Source organism: Camelus ferus, chromosome 9 (assembly GCF_009834535.1).
Source record: "Camelus ferus isolate YT-003-E chromosome 9, BCGSAC_Cfer_1.0, whole genome shotgun sequence".
NCBI lineage: Eukaryota > Metazoa > Chordata > Mammalia > Artiodactyla > Camelidae > Camelus > Camelus ferus.
Window position 1 is genome coordinate 54,820,171 of NC_045704.1, and position 22,776 is coordinate 54,842,946.

The 22,776-nt window shown below is 48.3% G+C and overlaps 1 protein-coding gene across 2 annotated transcripts in view; it reads left to right on the forward strand.

Moving 5' to 3' along the window:
• The window catches only part of PLCG2 (phospholipase C gamma 2), a 142,870-nt gene that overhangs the window by 98,254 nt on the left and 21,840 nt on the right, over window positions 1-22,776 (forward strand). For both annotated transcript variants that reach the window (XM_032486846.1, XM_032486847.1), the window contains 9 exons: window positions 1,603-1,712; window positions 4,620-4,716; window positions 6,051-6,117; window positions 7,739-7,896; window positions 11,132-11,234; window positions 12,577-12,786; window positions 17,339-17,484; window positions 18,397-18,511; window positions 19,424-19,591. In XM_032486846.1, the coding sequence (XP_032342737.1) occupies window positions 1,603-1,712; window positions 4,620-4,716; window positions 6,051-6,117; window positions 7,739-7,896; window positions 11,132-11,234; window positions 12,577-12,786; window positions 17,339-17,484; window positions 18,397-18,511; window positions 19,424-19,591 (1,174 nt within the window). The remainder of the gene's footprint in view (window positions 1-1,602; window positions 1,713-4,619; window positions 4,717-6,050; window positions 6,118-7,738; window positions 7,897-11,131; window positions 11,235-12,576; window positions 12,787-17,338; window positions 17,485-18,396; window positions 18,512-19,423; window positions 19,592-22,776) is intronic.

The window sequence follows — 22,776 nt, forward strand, 5'->3', positions numbered from 1 at the left end:
ACTGAGGTACATAGAGGTTGAATAATTGCTAAAGAAGGTGTGGAGCTGGGATTTGGATGTTCCCAGGCATGTGCTCTTAGCCACTTTGCTGTGCTGCAGGCCTACTTGGCCATCCCATGGGTGGCTCATTTCTCTAGTTCCTGAGGGACCTGACATGAGGCTCTCTCCTGCCATCTGTCAGGCTCTGTGTGGAAGCCATTCTATGGCATCCCCACTGCCCTGGATGTACATTCCTCGTGCCTGTGAAGTCTGGTAGTGACCTGTGGCGTCTCATGGAGAAAGATGTGGCTCTGGACCTTGTGTCCACTCTTGAAGCAGGATGTACAGGTAGAACTGGCTCTGTTTGCAGGTGGGGATGAGGGGTCAAGGGTAAAAGCTCTGATTAGCCTCTGGTTGGAAGTTCCCATGGCAAAGCTTGTAGAACCCAGACTGCTTCTTAGGGAACATTACGAACTATCGCAGTAACGCCCATTAATTGATTCTTTCTGCGCTCAGCCACTTACCAGTTAGTTGACTTTGGGCAAAGGTACTTCATGTCTCTGTACCTCAATGTCCTCATTTGTAAAATGGACATACTACTACTACCTGTTAGGGTTGTTGTGAGGATTAAAGGAGATACTATTATAGACAAAAGGCCTAGAACAGGGTTTTGACTCTAGTAAGCACTTAAGAAATGCTAGTGGGAAACCTGCCTTGGACCTCATTTTTTCTGCATGCCAGCCTGTGCATAATTTTTATCATTACATGCATTATTTCATTTAATAGACTCAACAGCCCTGTAAAGTATATAATGTTTTAGTTCCCATTTCACAGATGGGGAAACTGAGGCTGAGAGGGCCTCAAGATTATATAGTTAGTAAGGAGCAGAGTGAGGATTTGAACCCCCATGTCTGACTCCACAGCCCCATGCTCTGAGGAGCAGTTTAATGGACTTCTTGTAAAACCCCTCTTCTCATTTCCTTGAGTGGGCGGGGGTGAAGGGGAAGCTGGTGATCTAAACAGGTTGACAGTTTCAGAGGTTTCTGTATTCATATTTGCTTGCTGTGTGGTTGTTCACTTTTCCATGCATTCATGCCTGGCAAATAGCCGGCATTAAAGCAGATTCACTGAAGAGAAACTTTGTCCTAAAGTTCTGTCTTGTTTCTGCCAGTGCAGAGACCACCTTTTAATGAATTTCATGGACGAGTGCCTCAGTTACTCTTGCACAGTGTCGGTGTCCTGCAGGAGTCTAGTTAGGGGACCAATGGCCTAGGGGAAGTTACTGGTGAGGCTTGAGGATGGCCAGAGACGGTGATGAGCTTGAACTTCTGGGAGGGCTATTGAACATGGGCACTGAGGACTTCAGAGGTGGTGATCGTGGCTTAGTATGAAATATCCTTTATTTGTTGAGAAAATCCTAGGCTCTGACAGAGCCCAGTCCCCATCCCCACTCCCCGGCTCCCTCACTCGCAATGCCAGCCCTTCACCAGCAGATGGCACTGTAACCTCAGGCTAAAGCCTCCCTCTCTACTGAGAAGAACCAAAAATGTGCCAGAAAATGCAGCCGCCTCCCTCTGCTTGTGTTGCCTGGCCTGACCTTTTCCTTCTTGTTTTCCCTGAAAGCCTCAGAGAACCGTGAAAGCTCTGTATGACTACAAAGCCAAACGCAGCGATGAGCTGAGCTTCTGCCGTGGCGCCCTCATTCACAACGTCTCCAAGGAGCCCGGGGGCTGGTAAGACTGAGGCGGGCTGGGCCCCTGGGTAGATGAACTTGACCTGTCCCTTTTTGGTGGTGAGACTCGAGTGCTGGTTGAGCTCTGACCCTCTTATCTGCTGCTCTGGGCTGGCTCTGACCTGTCAAACTTTCTCTGGGAAGGTGACTTCATGCAGGCTCTGTTTGGAAAAGTGGATAAACAGCAATAATAGTTATTATATCATTTATTATACCATCACATCATATTATATATCATTTTAATGACAGTAGCAGCTGCCATTTCTTGAGGTCTTACTGTGTGCCAAGCACTATGCTCATTGCTTTCATACATTATCTAATCAAATCCTTATTACAACCCTGCAGAGTTTGGACTGTGATTATCCCCACTCTATAGATGCAGTGAATGAGGCTTTCCAAGGTCTGGCTTCTACATGACACAGGTTCTTCCCATTATGCCAGCCTTTGCATTATTTTAAATTCAAATTCCTATGCCATTGCTTAGTCCTGTGTCATGTGCAGTGGCCCCATCTTGGATTGAAGAGGGTACATTTTTAGGCTAAAGGCACCTAGGTGTGTGAGGGTTGAGTACCTCTTCCCCTTTTTCACCTGAGAGGAAAAATTGCCCATCCTTAGGTCCCTCAGCAGGTGGTTTCGTGGCATGATTCCTACCTTAGAGCAGTAAGGACTTGTTCATAACCATGAGCACTGGCAGAGCCTCAAGCACCTCACAAAACTGGCATTTCTTCCCCTCGCAAGATAGCTGGACCTGACTTAGAAAGCTGAATAGCAGCTCACATGGAGCAATGTAAGCACTGATTTAAGCACTTCATTTGAAATAATTCATTTAACCCACATAATGACCCTATAAGGTAGGTTCTGTTCATACCTGCATTTTACAGATGAGGACACCGAGACACAGAGAAGTGCAGTAACTTGTCAAGGGCCACACAGCACGCTGGAGATTTGAGTCTTCTAAACTCAAGAGCTCACACTTTACCTCACTCATGTGTTAGAGCCAGAGGTTTTCAAAGTTTTGTGTATGTGTGTGTGTTTTTAATTTGGAAAACCCCCTCTTTCCAACCCCATTCTTACCTGGATCCCCAGAGGATCTTGTCTCGAGATGAATTAAGAGACTGGCATAAGTGCCTTTAGTGAGGCACTCTGGGTAAACCTTATGCCCAGCTGAGGTCCTCTCATTTTTTTATTCTCTCTCTGGTGACAGTAGTGCCACTGCCTGCCTTGGACCACATTTTTTTTGCATCCTTCCAGACTGGGGATAATTTTGATTCAAACTAAGATGCATTTGAGAGTGAAGGAGATGCAATGTTAATTATTACACCTGGACCATAGGTATAAACCACTCAGTTCTGGGCAAATGGTCCATACAGTCACTCTGAATACAGCCAGACTCTGCTGGAGATGGGTCTGGAGAAATGAAGATGAAAAGAGTGTGAAATGGGCTCCCAACTGGTAGTTCTGTGTTTCCACCAGGCTGTGGGACAGTCAGCCCTCACTCTGCTTATTCAGGTCCATAAACATTAGTTAAGTGCCCCCGAGTACAGATTTGATTAAGACTGAGAAGGGTCTCACATAGAGGGGAAGACAGATGTATGACTGTAAGTTAAATATAAGATGCGGACTGCTCTGACAGCTGTGGAGACAGATGCTGAGGAGCACAGAGGAAAAGTACTCAGCCTAGGTGGCAGTCAGGGAAGGCTCCCTGGAAGAGGAAGGCCCCAGCTGAGTCGTAAATGGTTAGTAGGAGCAAGCTGGCTATGAAAGGCCTGGACTAAGGCATAGAAGCCAGGCAGCATGGCAGAGCTGCATGGGGAGAGGGTGCCGCAGGTGGTCTAGAATGAAAGTCACGTTCCAGTCACAGAGGCAGGAGTCGAGGTCCAAGACTCCCTGGGTCAGCGCATGCCGGGCTCTGACTGCCAGACTAAACAATCTAGGCTTGATTTTGAAGGCCTTGGGAGCGGTCAGTATGGTGGGGTCGGAGGTGCATTCTGAAAAGAGCCCTCGGCTGCAGAAAGAGGCCCAGAAGAGGGGCTAGAAGGAGGAGCCCGCGTGTCCAGGCTCTGGACTTGGGGGAGCACCTTGCGGGTGCCACCAGTTAGACTGAGTGAAGACACAGACATAGACTGATTACTCGTGTTACTAGCGCTGCTACCAGTAGGAATGTCCGGGGGCACTGTTTCAGCTGAAGAACAAGAACTACCACTGTTGAGCGCTTAGTATGTACCAGGCACTACTCAGAGCTCGCAGCATGTGTTAGCTCATACAGTCCCCGTGAAATCCTCTGAGAGGAGCCTGGGACTGTCCCCACTTATGGATGGAGTGTCTGAGGCACAGAGCACTTAACGTAGGTGGTGGTGGAGCTGGACTTTGAATCCAGGCTCTCTTGCCCCAGAACCTTCCATATCCGGTCCTTGTCTCTAAATTCACAGCCCTCCTTAAAAGGGGGTGGGGCCTGCTCTAGAGCAGAGCTTTCATCTTGTACGGCTTCTGATGTTCACTTAAAGCAGGGGAACTTTTTATTTTTATTTATTTGAGGGGAGGAGGTAATTACATTTATTTATTTTTAGAGGAGGTACTGGGGATCGAACCCAGGACCTTGTGCATCCTGAGCATGCACTCTACCATTTGAGTTATACCCTCCCAACCAAGCAGGGAAACTTTTGACTCTTGGTGGCTTCAACCAAACACTAGGATCGTGGTAAGGGGAGGACATGACCCCAGCAGTCACAGCTGATTAAAAAAAAGCAGGGATCCTTTTGCTATGCTCTGGTCATAGCTAATGAATGGCCACCTCATCCCACTTGGCCACTCGCCATCCTCCGCCACCCCAGCAGCTGGGAGCTGATGAGCAGTAATGATGATGCACCCCGCTCTCCCGGGGCCCTCTGATGCCCCCATGTCCACATAGGTGGAAAGGAGACTACGGAACCAGAATCCAGCAGTACTTCCCGTCCAATTACGTCGAGGACATTTCGACAGCTGACGTGGAGGAGCTGGAAAAGCAGGTGAGTCTCCATCATTTGTCACAGGGAGGGACTTGCTGATCTACTCTGCGGGGTCCACTGCGCCATCCTAGTGGACAAATCTTACCCGCAGTGCTGTGTGGTCCCCACCAAGCTCCACAACAGGGACAACAGAGTGACGGGGAAATTGGGACTGTCCCCTGAGTTGTTGTGGGTGAAAGTCACTGCGACAGGCCAGTCATGTTTTAATCAGGTTGTGCTGGGCTGGAAGGCTTTGCATATGCAGGAGAATTCTCTCTGGAGGGAAAATGGCCAAATGGGGAATTTGTCCTTTGCTTAAAGTGGCTTACAAATGAAACACATTTAGTTTACCCAGCCAGACATCCAGAACGTGCTTAGGGTGAGTCAGCAAGCCAGCCCAAGTGGAAGGTGACTTGAGGCCCTCCCAGTGACACTGCAAACCTGGTTTCTGTCCCCCACTGCCTCTTGCTGTGAAGGCTCAAAGAGCAGCTACTTTCAGTATGACAGCAGTGCACTAATGCTGCAATTCTAGACCTTCTTCTTAGGGAGCTGGGGCAATCTGGGAGGGCTGCATGGAGGAACGGGGCAGTTTGGGTGTTAAATAAGTCAGATTCTAACAAGCAAGAGATCAGCAGAAGGGAGGCCCAGCCTAAGCAAAGGTGTGGTTGTGGGAACGTGGTTTTGTTCATCGTGCTCAACCCGAGGCAGAGACGTGACCCCTCTTGCTGTGTCTGTCCCTCGTTGCCCTCACCCATACAGTTAGCGTTAGCCCGGTGAAGGAGTGGGGCAGTGCAAACAGTGGGCAGATGCACAGTTCTGGCCGCTTTCCTGAGACCAAGATAATCCCCATTTTACCTGGACCTGGGATGGTTCCAATGTGCAGCGGGAGGAAGAGCTGGAAGGCTGACCAGGGCCCAGGAAACCTCAAGGCCAGATTTCAGAGCATACATAGTTTTGCTCCCGTAGGACACAGGGAGCTACAGAAGGTTCTTCAGCTGGGCTTTAAAGGGAGGCCAGACAGTCTCATTTCATAACAAGACCAGAAGAAAGGGTCTAGGATGTTTTTTGAAACCAGATCCGCGGAAACGCTTCAAAATCTGTTCTAGAATTCACAGGCACATTTTTACAGATTGGAAAATGAAATGCTGAACCTGCCGGCACCTGCTCGCTGCTGGGTCCCCACCAGCAACATGCTTCATTATTTAGCTCTCTCCCCGTGGACGTAGCCTGTAACAAAAATGCATTTTAAACAGTTCCACAGGCAGTGTCTCTGCTAAACGGTGTGCTTTGGAAATTGGTTATCTTTTTATTATTCTCGGTAAGACTCACGTGAGTTATGTCTTGTTTCTTCACAGATTATTGAAGACAATCCCTTAGGGTCTCTTTGCAGAGGAATACTGGATCTCAACACCTATAATGTTGGTATGTACACACGTGGTCTCAGCCCTGATTCCCACCTGAACCTCCGACTGCATGGCCTCAGAACGGCCCCAGGCAGGGAGGCAGCTGTCCCTGGGTCCTCTAGCCTTGACTTAGATGCTAAAACCGAGTGTGGGCCAGGCTGGTCACTGATCTGCATGCAATCTTATGTCTTGATTGCTTTGCCGTAGATTTGTGTGCGGTGCTATCACAGAGTCTGGTGCACACACAGTAACCATGTCAGGGGTCTGCTGGGGTTTTCCCTTGCTTTTCTAGGAGGTGCTGAGCTGTTGGCCGGGCTGTGATGGAGGGCAGACTTGGTGTGTCCAATTCTAAGCCCAGCTCTGCCTCTCAGTTGCTGCCAGACCATAGGCCCTGTCATTTCCCCTCTCAGAGCTGCAGCTTCCTGGTGGCTCAGCTGGGCGCCAGGAAACCTGGCCTCCCCTCGGGACCTGGGGAAAGGAGGGCATGCACAGCCTCAACAGTAGTGGCGGTGGTGGCGGCGGGGGTGGGTATTGATTTGCATGGGCTTCTTGGGCCTTTTAAATGGGCGTATAGAAGCTTCCAGATGAAAGGCTTAAAGGCATTGAAGGGAGACTTTCTGGACAAGTAGCCTGAGCTGCTTTTGTCAGACACGAGCAGCCCACGTGTCCGAAGGAGGTTTCCACCCGCCCTGCAGTCCATCAGTCCGTTTGCCTTGGCAGGTGGGAGAGGGATCCTTGGTTGCAGTTAACAGATGAGAACACCCAGCCCCGTGGTGACCTGCCTGAGGTCCCTCTGGGAGTTAACAGGCGGGGTCTGGTGTACTCGGGGCCAGTGCCCTCACTTCTGTTGCTCTTGGTATCATCCTGCACCGAATCTGCAAAGCACACACGTGGCTCAGGGTTCTGAAGAGGGAGCTTGGTGTCAGGTCTGATTTGAGCCTCAGCTGTGCCGCTGCTACCTTTGTGACCTTCCATGGGTTCTTCTGCTTCCACAAGTCTCCATTTCCTGTCCTGTAAAATGGACATAACAGGACTTGCATCCCCTAAAAGCTGTGATTAGGATTAACTAAGATACAGTGTGTATAATCTGCTTAGAGTGGTGCCTGGCATATAAGAGCCCAGAGATCTCAGCTAACCCTATTATTTGCCAGATTATTTCTCCTCTCATAGCCTTTATTTTCTTACCTAGAAAATACTTTCTCTGCACAGAGAATCAGTTCCAGGCCTAGCTTCTCGGGGCTGCTGCTGACCCTTGGCTTAGGCTGATCACTCCAATCTCTGCCTCATCTTCACTGGCTGACTCACCTGTGTTCCTGCCTCAGATTATCCTCTCCTCTCTCTGATAAGGACACTGGTTCTTAGATTTAGGGTCCACTCTAAATGCACAGATGATCTCATCCTGCAATCCTGAAGTATATGTGCCCAGAGCCGGCTTCCAAATAAGGTCACACTCACAGGTAGTGGGGTTAAGCTGTGGACCACTGCCTGATCAGAGGTAAATGTCCCAGACCACGCTGCCCTTGGTTATAGCAGTGGCGGTTGGGTTGGGTTCATTAAGAGAAGTGGCCTGGGGCAGTGGAAGTCTGGTCTTCACAGCCTTCTAACAGGCTAACCAGGACTTTTGTTATCCTTTCCCAAAGTAAAAGCCTCACAGGGGAGAAACCAGAAGTCATTTGTGTTCACCTTGGACCCCAAGAAGCAGGGCGATCCTCCAGTGGAGTTTGCCACGGACAGCGTGGAGGAGCTGTTTGAGTGGTTTCAGAGCATCCGGGAGATCACCTGGAAGATAGACACCAAGGTAAGCCTTTTGCTCACCTGGGCTCAGGTGGGCCTGGACTTCTTAGCCTTCTGGCGCTCTGAGGAGGCTGGGGTGGGTCTGGGCCGCAGGAGAAGCAGGCCCAGCGGCCACATAGAGTTCAGGGGGGAGATGAGGTGGGTTTGGACAACAGGTGCACCATGGAGAGGAAGAGATTAGTGATCTGCCTGGGGAGCTGGGTCTAGTTTGAACCTCGGAAGGCTCAGTGTGTGGGCAGTGACACTCGTGGTAGGGGTCTGTCTGGCTCCGTGTATCTTAATGGGAAAATGTTGCCTTCCTCACTTTGAATGTTTTCTTGTTTCTAAATATGGTTCAAAGTAGCCTGGATTCTTCCAGGCAGGATTCACTGAGCTCACCTCCATGGCCTGGGAAGGGCCCTGGGGAGACTAACTGACCGGACCAGCTCCTGTATTCTTGTAGGGGAACTTCCACTCTCGATGGGAATGAGCTTTGAGGGTTTGTCCTAAATGGAGCATTAATGTTTGGCTGGAGGTCTTTTGAGAAGGGCAAACTTCTAGGGAAGAATAGGAGGTTTAGAATTAGGCCTGTTGGCGTTTGCATCCTGGCAGGGCTGGACCCTGGGCAGGTAACCACCTTTCTCTGGGCCTCAGTTTTCTTGTCAGTCAAATGGACCAAATGCCTATGTAACTCACAAGATGAAGTGAGATGAACTGAGCCAATGTGTGGAACGTACCAGACTCAGGGCGAGGGCTCAGGTCACCATGGTATTTAATCATCACATGGTTGTCATGTGGGAACAAGGAAGGCGGACTCACCCTGCCCTGGGAAACCAGCATGAGATAAGCTTTCCGCTCACCACCGGGAGCTCCTCACCAAAGCTCTAAGAACCTGTTCCAGGCTCGTAATTTTACATTACCTCCGGCTTCCTTCAGTCGATGCTGAAAGGCCAGTCGTGAAGAAACACCTAGTTAGTGAGTTTCCAAAGCCTGACCAAGGATGTTGGCTGTGATGTCAAATTCTGAGATGGCCTCGTGGGCGAGGTCTACAGGTCTGGGGAGTAACCTGTTAGACAGTTTTGAAGGAGCAGCTAGTATTGCATCCTGAACTGACGTTTTCTGCTGAGGTTGAAGAAAAGAAATGAATGCCCCATAGCCTGTGCTTTGTGAGGCCAGAGGGCCACACTGTGACCCGGGGGTGGTGGCATGTCCCACCCCACCGTCATTTCAAGAAGCTCTGTTGTCATTAGAGGTGAGCTGCCTTGTTGCTAGGGTTTCCTCTTCCCAAAAAGCCCATTGTGAAAACTGTACACCAAGAGACAAAGCCAAGTTGACATAAGGATTGGGAGCAAACAGCTGAGGTTGGAGCACAGACAAGGCTTCAGTTTCCCTGACAGCATCTGGCTGTAGACGGTCCGGCTGACATCTTCTCTGCCTCTTGCTCTGTGCCCGTCCTGCCCACCCGAGCCCTTCGAGCCTTACTGCTATGGCTTGCTTTGGACCCAGGGACATGTAGGGAGTGTGAGAAGGGCTAGTGACAGTTGGTGCGCATACATGAACTAGGGCAGATTTCAGAGGCTTATAGTCACATTGAAAACTGCCCTTGTGCTGTGTTCGCCTCCGAATGCACATAAAACGCTTGTTTGCCGGTCACTGCCAGGGTGCACTCGGGCCCCAGGGTTTTTGTCAGCGCTTAGGGGTGAACGCATTCTTACAGGAGGAAACGGGTGCCCTCACTTGCTTGTTTAAAGAGTGGACATTCTTGTCCTTGGCCTGGGGAGGTGTTTCTGGGGCAATCCTTGTAGCCACTCCTTGTTTGCCACAGGCCGGGCTCCTTGTTTAATTCTCATGATGGCTCTAGGAGGTGATTACTCACATTGGCCTCATTGTACAGTTGAGAAAACTGAGGCTCAGAGAGCCTAGATGACTTGCCCTGTGGGACCAGCTTTCAAACCCGCACCTGAGTCCAGTTCCCACTGTTGTAACCACTGTGGAGCCCCTGTCACCACATCAGCACTTGTCACCTGAGGACTTGCTTCCTGCAGGGTCCTGCTCCCAAGGGACCATAGTGTCTCAGTGGGGACACAGGCCTGGCACTTGTGCTGAGGAGCACCGACAGGGCGGTCGGGTAAGGGATGGTGCAGAGTTGAGACCAGATAAGGCAGCGAACACTCTGGAAGGTTTGGGGAAAACAGCATCTCTTTCCTAGTCCTGGATGGAGTTATGCAGAAAGGCACCCTGGAGAAGGAATGAGTTGGGTGGAGCCAGAAGGAAAGGGGACCTGATGGACCCACAGAGGAGGGAGGGTGCGGGCTGCAGGCGGAGGAGCCAGGAGGTCGTTGCTGTGGCTCAGTGGGATCTGGGATGTGAACTTGGGCATTTCAGAGAAGTCTTCCCCAGTCCCTGGCGGCTGACCAGGGACAAAGCAAGGTGGTAACATGGGGGATGCTGATTGGTTAAGCATCTCGTCTTGGCACTGCCCTGCTGTGGAGCTGCAATTTCTTTGTAAAATGGAGGTAACTTCAGTAGATTCTACCTCACAGGGATGTGTGGGCTTGGACAATATCCATCAAGCACTTAGCGTGCGATGCCCCCAAGTGGTGGATGTTACCATCTACGTATGGTACTCTCTCATGGGTACCCCCTCTCGGCCAACAGCCAACGGGAGGATGCGTCAGAATTTGGCTTGAAAGGGTTGCCTGGTTTGGAGTGGAGTGAGCAGCTCATCCTTACTTGAAGGTAGATTTGACTGTGGGTCCTCCGAGGGGGGGATGGCTCCCAAGTCCATGGTGTGTGGCCTGGGCCTTGGAGAGCCCTTCGCAGTGAACTATGCACACTGAAGGGGAGAGCGAGTGATGACAAGGATGCGATGGTCTAGAGAGGTCGTGGGCCTGGAGAACTAGAATATGATGAACTGTCACAGCGTGGTGGTGTTAGGGGCAGGGACAGGGCAGGAGGCTGAGAGCAGAGGGTGAAGGAGAGAGGGACGGTGACAAAGAGGAGCCCTCGTTCCCTCGTATTCTCAAGCGCTGGGGCCAGAGGCTGAGCTAGAATCCTGGGTGGTGAGAGCTTAGCCGAGCATCTCGGCAGTAAAAGGAAGGAAAGGGAGTGGAGGGGCACTGCGTTGAAGCTCCAAGTGTGCAGGAGGGCCAAGAGGAGAAAGGGGACCCAGAGGAGGAATCACCCACCAGGTGAGCTGGGAGGGTGGGATTCTTTGGTGGCGGCTTGAGGGCTGAGACTGAAGCTGGCTGGCCCCCCAGGAGAACAACATGAAGTACTGGGAGAAGAACCAGTCCATCGCCATCGAGCTCTCGGACCTGGTCGTCTACTGCAAACCCACCAGCAAGACCAAGGACAACCTGGGTACGCACCCCCACCCCCAGGCCTCTGCCTCCCAGCCTCAGGGAAGACTCTTGGTTCTGTCTGAGTGTGGTGGTGTCAGAGGGCAGAGTGAGAGTGGTCCCTGGAGTCAGTCTGTCCTCGGCGAGGATGCTGGTGGAACGGGCCCTTTTCGTTTCTTCTGAAGGAAAACCCTCTTACAGGGTGGATTCATTTTCCTGCTGTTGTAGCAGGTCCCTACAGACGTGGGGGCTGAAACAACACGTATTTGTTCTCTCACAGTCCCGGGGCCAGAAGCTCAGAATCAGTATCTCTGAGCTGAAATCTAGGTGTCAGCAGGGCCCTACTCCCTCCAGAGGAGGAGAAGACTCTTGAAGCTGCTGGCGTTTCTTGGCTGGTGGCCCCGTCACTCTGATCTCTGCCTTCGTGGTCACATTGTACTCACATCCCCCACTTACTTCCCCAGTATAAGGACTTTTTGGTTTCATTTAGGGCCCAGAGCATCTCCCCATTTCAAGCCCTTCCATTGACTCACTTGCGACATCCCTTTGCCGTATAAGGAAAGAATGTAGTCACAGGTTCCAGAGCTCAGGACCTGGGTGTCTTTGGGGGCCACGACACAGCCTCCCCTAGAAGGAGTCAAGAACAGATCTTCTACCAAATTCTCCAGAGTAGCACGTTCTTTGATCTAATAATGGTCCCGTTCATATTTTCTTCCCACTTTAGAGCAACTCCTATCTCTGACCCCAGGAATCTGTAAGTCCAGGGACGAGGACAAGAGAAACAGTACTAAACCCCAGAGTTAGTGGGCACTGGGAAACTGATCCCTGGGTACCTCAGTGTGCAGGGAAAGATGTCAAAGCTCAGAATTGGGTTGAGGCAGGTGTGTTTAGGGCTGTCTCAGCACAGCTGGATGGGAAGGAGTGAAGCTTCTTTCTCCCTCCACCAGAATGTTGGATTTCCCCATCTTGTGTCTACAACACCTCTGGGGAGGATGCCACATCCCCTGTCTGCATCTTCCACTCCTCAGATCTCCTCCCTGAGGCCATCCTGCACCCTACCCCTTCTGTAACTGTACCACTTATGTGGTTTTTTTGAACAGGGCTGTCGGTGGTTTTAATCAAGAAGATAATTACGATAATCCGAGACTAAAAGGCTGTGGGAACGCTGGGCTCCCTTTTAATACCTGGGACCCCGGAGGGCAAGAGCCCGTAGCAGACCCAATCACGGCAATACCATCATAACCACTCTTATGTCTTGCCCAAGAGTGGGTTTCATTTTATGACTCATGCATCCAGCCCGTGCACCAGGCATTAAGAAAATGTGGGAGACCCAAAATAAATGACTGTTCCTTCTGTGTGTTCAGAAAACCCCGACTTCCGAGAAATCCGCTCTTTCGTGGAGACGAAGGCTGACTGTGTTGTCCGACAGAAACCTAATGATCTCTTGAAATACAATCAAAAGGGCCTGACCCGCGTCTACCCCAAGGGACAGAGGGTGGACTCCTCCAATTACGACCCCTTCCGCCTCTGGCTGTGCGGCGCCCAGATGGTGGCACTCAATTTCCAGACCGCAGGTAAAGGGGGGGTGATTGTGGCCAATAAATTGGGTGGGGAGAGAAGGGAGGGAGGGAGGGAGGGAGGAAAGGAGGAAGGACCCACTGCGGCCAGACATCCCAGACTGGTTTTTTTGTTTGTTTGTTTAGATGGAGTGAGACTTTCTTTGCAGCTTTCTATATCCTAGCTGAAAGCAGAGAAAGAAACCTCTTTATTTCTTTTTGAATCTTAAAATTTCCTTTTTCGGTTTCCATCTTTCTTAAAGGATTTTTTTGTTGTTGTTCTGTTTATTTCTAACATGAACTTTTGTTTGTTTCTAATTTTGTTCCAAGTTATCACCACAACCGTGATTATTCTAAATCCTAATGTTGCTCTGGGCTCTGTAGTTCCAAACCTGTTCTTTTGGCTCACTTTGAAGAATTAGGCTTTCTGGTGTTCGTCTATTTTATGGGCATGTCTTTTCTTTCACTGGAGGAATGTTATTCTGCGCCTTACTGTTTTTTCTTACTTTAATTTTCTATGAGATTCAACTAGTCATTTTCTGTTGATCATTCTTAAGCTAAATTAATTTTCCTGAACTTTTAGGGGGTCATTGAATTTAAATAACTTTTTTTAGCTTCCTGCCTCTAGCAGTCCCTCTTAGGTTATTGTCATGAAGTCTTCCAAAATATGGTCTCCTAGTCTGAGAATTCCTGGTCTGTGCTGTTTTCACTGCATGGTCTTGCTGGCTCTCACGTGAGCTCTCTTGCACAGGCTTTCTCTCCCCTCTTCTCCCTTCCTCCTTCTGCTCCCTATTACCCATCTCTTGCTCAAGTCAGATTCTCTGGACTAGTTTCTTCTCATTGTGGCATTTTTGTCCTAAAAGGGAACTTCAATTTCAGCCCTTTCAGATCTTACCTTGCCTTGTTTCCCAGCTCCCTGACCTCATAATTAGAACATGCAAAACCTTTCCTAGTTTGAGCTGTTCTCTTGAGGGCCTGTTGCCTCTTTTTGGTTTCCCTTTTCTCAAGCTCATCTGATATCTCATCTCCTCAAATATTTGTTGATGTTGAGCAGGGCATGTAGATTTGGTGGTTTGGCCCACTCATATTTGTCAAGATATCACCTAGTGTGTAGGTATGTGTGTATGTGTGTGTGTGTATATATATATATATATATTTTTTTTTTTTTTTGGTAGATCTTATTTGTGGATTTTGGTTTTGTTATTCTAGTCACTTTGTTTTCATGGAGTGATTACAAGAGATTTTAGAAGTTATCTTCCATTACAATTTCCCCAGAATTTCTTTCTCCTCACTCTTGAATGATAGTTTAGGTCACAGAAACCTGCATTGTTAGTTCCTTCCTCAGTACCTTGTGGCTCTTACTCTATTGTCTCCTATGTCTGTTCTTGCTGATCAAAACATCTGCTTATAGTCTAAATGTTGTATCTTTGCCAGATGTAAAGACAAAATATTAAAGGCCATTGGGGAGCCTTTAAATATAGACGGGAAAGTACAGGGTGTGTCTGCAAGGTAGAGTGGTTTTGGTGGAGCAGATTGCAGGAAGGTACACTGGAACAAATCTGGAGCGTTCTGAAAAGCAGGTCATGAGTTAATGCTGGAACAGTTTCACTTCTCATGGATGTATTACTATTATTATATGCCCCATTTAAGTAGGATCAGAGTTCTGCCGAAGTAGTAAACATGCAGACAAAAACATGATTTGACTTTAAGCAAGAACGACTAGTGTCTGCAGGGCCTGATGTTTATCATTCCTCTACATTACTCAGTGCAATGAATTAGTCTCAGAGTGGGAGCCACAATTCCAAATGAATAGATTTCCTTGAGCCACATCTTAGTTACACTGGAAAGTGATCTGTGTGAAGGACATCATTGAAATGACGTGTTTTTTCCTAAAGACCTGAATTAACTTTATGACTAGTGATAACCCTTATAGTCAAGGGGGAAGAGGTGAAGTAGTGCTTTACAGTCAGTCATACCTCAGCGTCCACGAGCTGACTTACAACCTCACAACCGAACGTGTGGTTGTTCCACTCTATGTGGCATTACTGCAAGGCAAAATGTGGCCTGAATTATGCACTCACCAAACTTTCTTCCACCTTTGATCATTGTGATTAAGCAGAACGGATGAATGAGTTGCAACCCTTTTCCTAAGAGTGAATCAGCGCCTATCAAGAAGTCCAGAGAAGTGTTGGGGAAATCAGCCTCCTAAGTACATTCAGACCTTTACGGAAATTTCATAAGCATTGGTAGACTAATGTATGAAAGAATGGTTCTTGAGACACGGGACACCACACAGTGAGGGACAGTGATCCTGGACAGATGAGAAACAACAAAGCAAGCTCTGGGATTACCCCACCTGTCTGCTTTGAGAGTGTTTCCAGACTACAGCACAGGCTGAGGAACCAGGAACCCAGCTACTCACTGAGTTGGGGAGATAAAGGGGAGTGTGGGGAACTCAAGGTAGCTAGAGAGAGGGAATAGCTCAGTGGTAGAGTGCCAGCCCAGCATTCAGGAGGCCCTGGGTTCAATCCCGGAGAGGAAAGGAAGGTGAAGAAAAAAATTCTTTTACTTGGGTGGAAAAAAAAAACTCAATAAAAATAAAATTCACTTACTGTTTCTTAATTATAAATTATGATGCATGGATAATACATAGTATAAAAGAAATGGAAGTGAAAATCACAACCTAGGGACAACCACTGTTAACATTTAGTATGTTTTTGTAAATATATTTTTTGTATATATATATATATTGTATTTTTTGTGTATATATATACTTATTGAAGTATAGACAGTTTACAATGTGTCAGTTTCTGGTGTTCAGCACAATGCTTCAGCCATACATGAACATGCATATACTTTTCATATTCTTTTTCACCATAAGTTACTACAAGATATAATACAGTTCCCTGTGCTGTACAGTATAAACTTATTGTCCATCTATTATATATATATTAGTATGTGTAAATCTCAAGCTTCCAATTTATCCCTTCCCACCCTCTTCCCCACCTCTGGTAACCGTAAGTTTTTTTCTATGGCTGTGAGTCTGTTTCTGTTTTGTAAATAATTTTCTTTTTTCTTTTTGGTTCCACATATGTGTGATATCATATGGTATTTTTGTTTCTTTCTGGCTTACTTCACTTAGAATGGCATTCTCCAGGTCCATCCATGTTGCTGTAGATGGCATCATTTTATTTTTTTCTTTATGGCTGAGTAATAGTCCATTATACAAATACACTACAACGTCTTTATCCAGTCATCTGTCAATGGACATTTAGTCTGTTTCCATGTCTTGGCTACTGTAAATAGTGCTGCTATGAACATTGGGGTGCAGTGTGTCTTTCTGAATTAAGGTTCCCTCTGGATATATGCCCAGGAATGGGATTGCTGGATCATATGGTAAGTCTATTTTTAGTCTTTTGAGGAATCTCCATACTGTTTTCCATAACGGATGCACCAAAATACATTCCCACTCTTTTCTCCACAGCATTTATTATTTGTGGGCTTTTGAATGATGGCCATTCTGACAGAAAGGGAGGGAGGGAGGAAGGAATTTGATTTCTCCTTCCAGCTGAGATGTAGTGATAGAGATCAGATGTAACTTCCCCAGCTGGAACAGCTAGTTTCCAGGCTACAACACAGGTTGAGGAACTAAGAACCCAGCTGACTCCCTGAGCTGGGGAGATAAAGGTGAGTGTGGGGAAACTAAGGTAGCTAGAGAGAGGGAACAGCTCAGTGGTAGGTTGCAGGCGAGGCAGGCGAGGCACTCTTCCTGTACTACAGTGGCCTCCTTGTGCTCTTCTATGTCATTTTAAGGAGGCCTTCCCTGCTCCTTAAATATGACCGCCTCCGTCATATTTTGGGCCCCCTTCCTGACCTTGCTCCCCCTGGGGATACTGCAGTTTCCTTCTGTCAAACCAGCTCTCCAGGCGCCACCAGAGATACCAAATCAAAGCAAAGACGTGACGTGCCACCCCCACTGCTGGAAACCCTTCTCTGGCTCAGCTCGAGTTTTCCTGTCTCCAGCCACTCCTTCCTTAAGTCCTCACCCTTCCCTGAATACATCAGGTCTCTTCAGGGACCCCTGCCTTTAGCCAGGTTCCTCCCTGTGCCTGAGAATCCCTGCCTTCATTCTTATTGTTCATTCTTATTACCTAGTTTTTCTAATGGGGTCTCATTTATCAGATGGGCACTCATTTATCAGATCTCTTAATAGGTTAAATTTATGCCCCTATTTACCTCTCATTTGAATTAAAATGATTTCTCTTTCTACAGCCTATCAACTTTTATGGAAATTTTGTTCTATGTGGAAATTATTAGCTTTGAGTATGTTCTGGGTTTCTTGTCATATCTGGAGAGGTGTTGCCAGTCTTTTTTTTTTTTTTTTTTTTTTAGTTCTTCCTTTTCTTCCAGTAACATGGGTTTTTAATGGATTTCTTTGAAGTGGTATTTTCAGGTCAGATACCTGTTTTAACAAATTATTTTTGGAAAAAGGTATCAATCACTCCCCAGCCAGCACCATGCGGTCCCGTTTCATGCCTGACTTCCAGCGGCAGTTTCCTTTCCTTCCCAGATAAGTACATGCAGTTGAATCATGCCCTGTTTTCCCTCAATGGGCGGACGGGCTACGTCCTGCAGCCCGAGAGCATGAGGACAGAGAAGTATGACCCCATGCCACCCGAGTCCCAGAGGAAGATCCTGATGACGCTGACGGTCAAGGTGAGGCCAGCTCCCCTTCCTCCCTCACTGGTGGGACAGCCCAGCCTAGGGATCCGTGTCCCCTTGTTCGAACCAACACAGTGTTCAGGATCTTAAGGACAGTGCATCGCAGGGCCATTTCAGGGGAAGAGGGAAGCGAGGGGCGTCTTCCCATTTCTGTCTTGGTCACCTCCCCTTTTGTCCGCAGGGGTGAGGAATGAAGCCATCTCTTGCTGGGTTCAACAGGGTCTCTGTGAGGTCAGCCTCTGGCCAGAAAAAGAGGGAAATAAACCCCATGGGAAATGGCCATTTGGTCTCTATGGAGGAGAGCGTTCATCCCTACAATGGCCAGTTTTAGGTGGTGAAAGCTTTTTAAAATCCATCCAACTTTCAAAGAATGTTGTCCCTTTGATTTTGTTTTTTCCTGTTTTGGAAACTAGGCAAGGTGGAGAAATGAGTTGCATTTCTCTTAAGATTAAGGAGGAAAAACTGAAGCATATGTAACCAAATGTCTTTTAAAAAAAAAAAAAAAAAGGCCAGCAACCAACAGAATTCCACATTCTTCCCCCTTCCTTCCTGGGAGGAGCTGGGAAATTGAGTGAATGAAACCTGTCTCTGTAGTGCCCACCCAGGCCTGAGGGGATGCGTTTCTGTGCTCAGGTGAGATCTTCCTGTAGAGTGTGATGGCCTGGGGGGGTCTGACCCTGGCTTATCTTCAATAGCTGTTGGAAACCTCCCCGACTACCCGCCCCCAATTCCTCATCCACGGAAGGGAAGCTGTGGGGGTGTCCACTGTGGTGGGGGAGGTGTCACTTCTCCAAGGAAGAAATGAGAACCCAAATGGAGCTCCGTGCTGGACCATCCCTGCCGACCTCGTTAGCTCTGCCCCGGATGGAGCCAGGAGGATTCCAACACTTGTCTTTGGTGTCCTAGGTTCTCGGGGCTCGCCATCTCCCCAAACCTGGACGAAGTATTGCATGTCCCTTTGTGGAGGTGGAAATCTGCGGAGCCGAATATGACAACAACAAGTTCAAAACAACGGTTGTGAGTAAGTTGCCTTGTTTCACTAAAACTTCAGATGCGATGAATCACGTGTTGGGGGCGTTAGTCGTTGGGGACTCTGTCACACACTTGTGTGTCTCGGCAGGTCAGGGAGGGGAAACAAAGTGATTAGAGAGTTGCACTGGGACCCACCACTGTGTCTCTCTGCCTGTAACCCATTGGGAGGCCTGGGCAAGGCTCCCGCTCCCTGCACCGTGACACTGGAGTGGTCCCTCTGTGCAGCTGCCCCCACCTGCTTATCTGTGAGTCCAAGGCTATGCAGTAGAGACACAGCGAGGACATGGCTGACCTGACTGAAAGCCTGCAGTCTAACCCAGGTGATCTTATCCCACAATGGGCAGGGAGGCCCAGAGAAATGCTTGTTCTGCCACTTGAAGCCAGGAAGAAACCATGAATTGTGGGCCTTTTAAGGCCTGGGGTCCCTGGCCCTGGTAAAAGGCAGCCCAATGAACACCTCACCTGCTGACCAGTGAAACTGGCCTTGGTGGAGGGAGAAAGTTTACCTTGCTCTCTGAGGCTGGTTCCCCCAACAGCTTCAGAATCTGTTACCTCTGTGGAGAGCCTCGCCCTCCTCCCTCATCAGAGGAGGGGTGTGGTTCCCATTACTTCTCTCTTCTCTTTCAAACCAACCGGTTCCTGCTCTGCAGTCCACCGCCCCTCCTTTCAACCTCCTCGCCAGCAGAGATGGGAGACCCATGAAGGGGAGGGGGTCTCCTCCCCTCTGCTTCCGAGAGCCAGGCCCGTAACACGAATGGACAAAAATTATTTCTTAGATCTTGATATAGATGTGTATTTACACGGTTGCTAAGGAGATTCAAAGCCGACGGAAGTAGAGACGGTTTAACCAAGTGCAGGCAGGACAAGTGGGGCCTCTAAATGAACTTGGATCTCCTTCCAGATGACAACGGCCTAAGCCCTGTTTGGGCTGCAACCCAGGAGAAGGTGACGTTTGAAATCTATGACCCGAACCTCGCATTTCTGCGCTTTGTGGTTTACGAGGAAGACATGTTCAGTGATCCCAACTTCCTGGCCCACGCCACTTACCCCATTAAAGGAATCAAATCAGGTAAGACGTTGTAATGATCACATCCAGTATGGGCTAGCATTGTTTCTGGTCTGTGCTGCTGGCTTTAGAAAGAATGAAAAAGCATCTTTCTTGGCTTTTTTTTCTTGGACAGCTCATCTCCCGGGAGTTTCTGTGAGCTGGCGCAGGGGCCTGGGAAGGTGGCGGGATGAGATGCTAGGCTGGTCACAGTCGGGCGTCTGCATCCAAAATTGCATTCATAGTTGATGGTCCACCTGGCCCTGTAGCTGGATTTTGTTTTGAAAGGTGAGAAGCTGTTTGTCTTTGTGCAGCAGGGCTAGGGGCTGGCAAGGTGCTCTAGGGGGAAGGGGTGACCCGGAGCTGCAGTCTTCAGGGTGACTAGGGGACAGTGGACCGGACCAGTCACTCAGGCTGTCAGAACCTCACCCTCCTCCCCTGTGAAAGTGGGATGGCTGGTTGACTTCTGCCTTGATTCAAAACTGCTTCAAGCTCCGAGAAGGGTCCTGTATTCCTGAGACACTTTATCAGAGATCCTTCTGGATTCGTCATGAGTCACTATTCCCCTGCTTTCCAAGGATCATTTTTAGTGATTTATATAGTCTTTTCTCTTGATATTGTTTGGAAAAGGTTTCCCAGTATTTTTTGAAAATTTTTTCTAAAGGTAGAACTTGAGGGAATATCTGATATGTTCCACCTTTCTTTGTATCATAAAGTCTGATCATTTCTACCACTGGGTATTTGTCCAACAGATGTGTGTGTGGGGGGGGCCCTCCGGTTCCAAAATACAAGTTCCTGGGCCCACCCCAGGGTGTTCTCATTCAGCCAGTCTGGGGTGGGGCCCAGGAATCTGCATGTTTAGCCAGCTCCCCAGGTGGCACAGGAAAACTGAGCAAGACCTAGGCTGCCTGTCTTATCTGTGAATAAACAAATTCCTAAGCAAAATGAGTAGATTAAACAAGAACGTGAGAAATGTTTCAACGGTCTGATTATTTTCAGCACTTTGGAAATACCAGTCTTCCTGGTTATTAATAATAATAATAGTAATTAATAGTAATTGCAAAGACTCTAAGTCCCAGAGGCCTGACGTCTGCCAACCCTCTCGGTTAACTCGCCCCAACTGGGAGCTGTGTGACACTCAGCAATTTAGCCACAGTACCTCATTGTGCAACTTGCCTCTTTGAGGTCAGCCAGATGACTGAGGCTTAGGACAGACTTCCTTCTGTGTTAACTGTGCCGCCCTCCCCGGGGCTCATCCTGCACAGACTAGCCACTTGGCGGTTTTGCCCTCTGAACCGTGTCTTCAGGGGTGAGGAATGTGCACCTGGGAGCCCCTACCACTGCTCACAGGGAGGTCAGTGGGTGAACCTCCCTGACCAGCTACTAAACTGCAGATTCATCTAGAAAATGCTATGACTTAGCTTAGAGAGTCAAAGAACAAAGGCCATCACAAGGATGATTAAAAAAAAAAAAATAGAACACTCCCCCCAGCTGTGAGATTCTCCCAGTAAGGCTTCTCCTTCCCTTTCACCTGCTGGCACAGCACATTCACACTCAGGGAAGGCGTGAGAGAGAATGAACAATACCTTTGTGCATAAGGATGGGGGCCTCTGAACTCGAACTTAAACTCCGCCCATTGTTATCACAGGAGGCAGTTAAGCTTTTAAGCCATCTGGGGTTCAGGAAAGAAGGCAAACAGCTTTTATTGTGTTAGGTGCCTTAAACTCTGCCTCTTTTAATCCTCACGGCAATCTTGTGAAAAAGGTTTTATCATCTCCGCTTTTTAAATAGGAGCACTCTGAGGCCTAGAGATGTTAATGAACTTGCTCAAGGTCACACACCTATCGGACCAGAGCTGGGATGCAAACTCTGGAAGGTCTAACTTCAAAGCCCATGTTCTTCCTACTCTGCAGGCCTCCCTCGAGGCCTCCCTCGAGGCCTCCCCTACTCCTAATAAGCCACAATACTGATCCTACCCCAAAAGATGTCTCTAGGTCCCTTTGGTCTGTGACACAACCGAAACCAGCAAGAATAAACCCAGAATCAAACTACTTTTAGTGAAATTGGCAAACACCTTTCAGCCCTGTTTGTAATATACATGAAAGGGCTGCTCCTACAAATGAGACTCGGGCAGTGAAAGGAGGTACATGGAACTGGAGACACACAGCCAAGGGGACAGAGCTCACTTCTCCAATTTTGGGGGCACACACCGGGTGTCGGGCAGTACCGTTTCGCTCACAACCATGTCACAGGAGCACACGGGCTGCCTAGCAGCCTCCTCGAACACCGCCGTGCACTCAGCGTTTCAGTACATTCTGATAGTCAATCGATGCCTAGACTGCTTTCCTCCCCACTGTCCCCAGACCAGCTCATTAGAGACCAGTCTCAGGCCCCATCCCAGATCTCTGGAGTCAGAATCTGCATTTTAATAGGATGCACAGGTGATTCATATCACACAGTTCCTGACACCTATAAGGGGTAAGTAAGTCAGAAAACTTCTCTACAGCAGAATTCAAGGAGAGCAGTGTCCCCAAAGTCCTCCAGGGAAAAGACTGTGACCTGGGAGGTTTACACCCACTCATACTGTCACTCAAGTGTAAAATCACAGGATGGATGTGTTCAAACTTGCACAGTCCCATGAGCTCATATGGAAGAATACAGAAGACAAACTTAGCCAGCCAAAATATCGATGTAAAAGTTCGGTTAGAAGGTGGTGAACACAGGACATTTTTAAAAATTCACGCATTTCACAGTGTGTGTAAATTTTATATCAGAAAAGGGACACTGAGCAAATATTGAGCTCCAGTTAATGAGATGCATGCTGACATAAGGGGGAAGTATACAGATGTCTCCATCTTACTTTGAAATGTGAAGTAAATGTCACACACACATATGATAGATTAGTGGGTCGCTAAATGTGATAAGTATAGTAAGAAGTTAGGGGTTTCAGATCTAGGCTGTGGGTGTACAAGTGTTCCTTGTCATTTTCTTTTAGCTTTGCTGTATAAATACCAGAAAAATATAACTAAGCCTCCCTTTGTGGGAGAATTACAGTTACAAAATGGAACGCAAATATTACACACCATGTTGATGTAGAAATGATAATACCATTTTCCCAGATTAGGGGAGGTAAAGGGAGAGAAGCTGTCGGGTTATGTAAGCACACCAATTTCCTCATGAGAACCAGTGGAAAGTGAGAGATTTAAAAG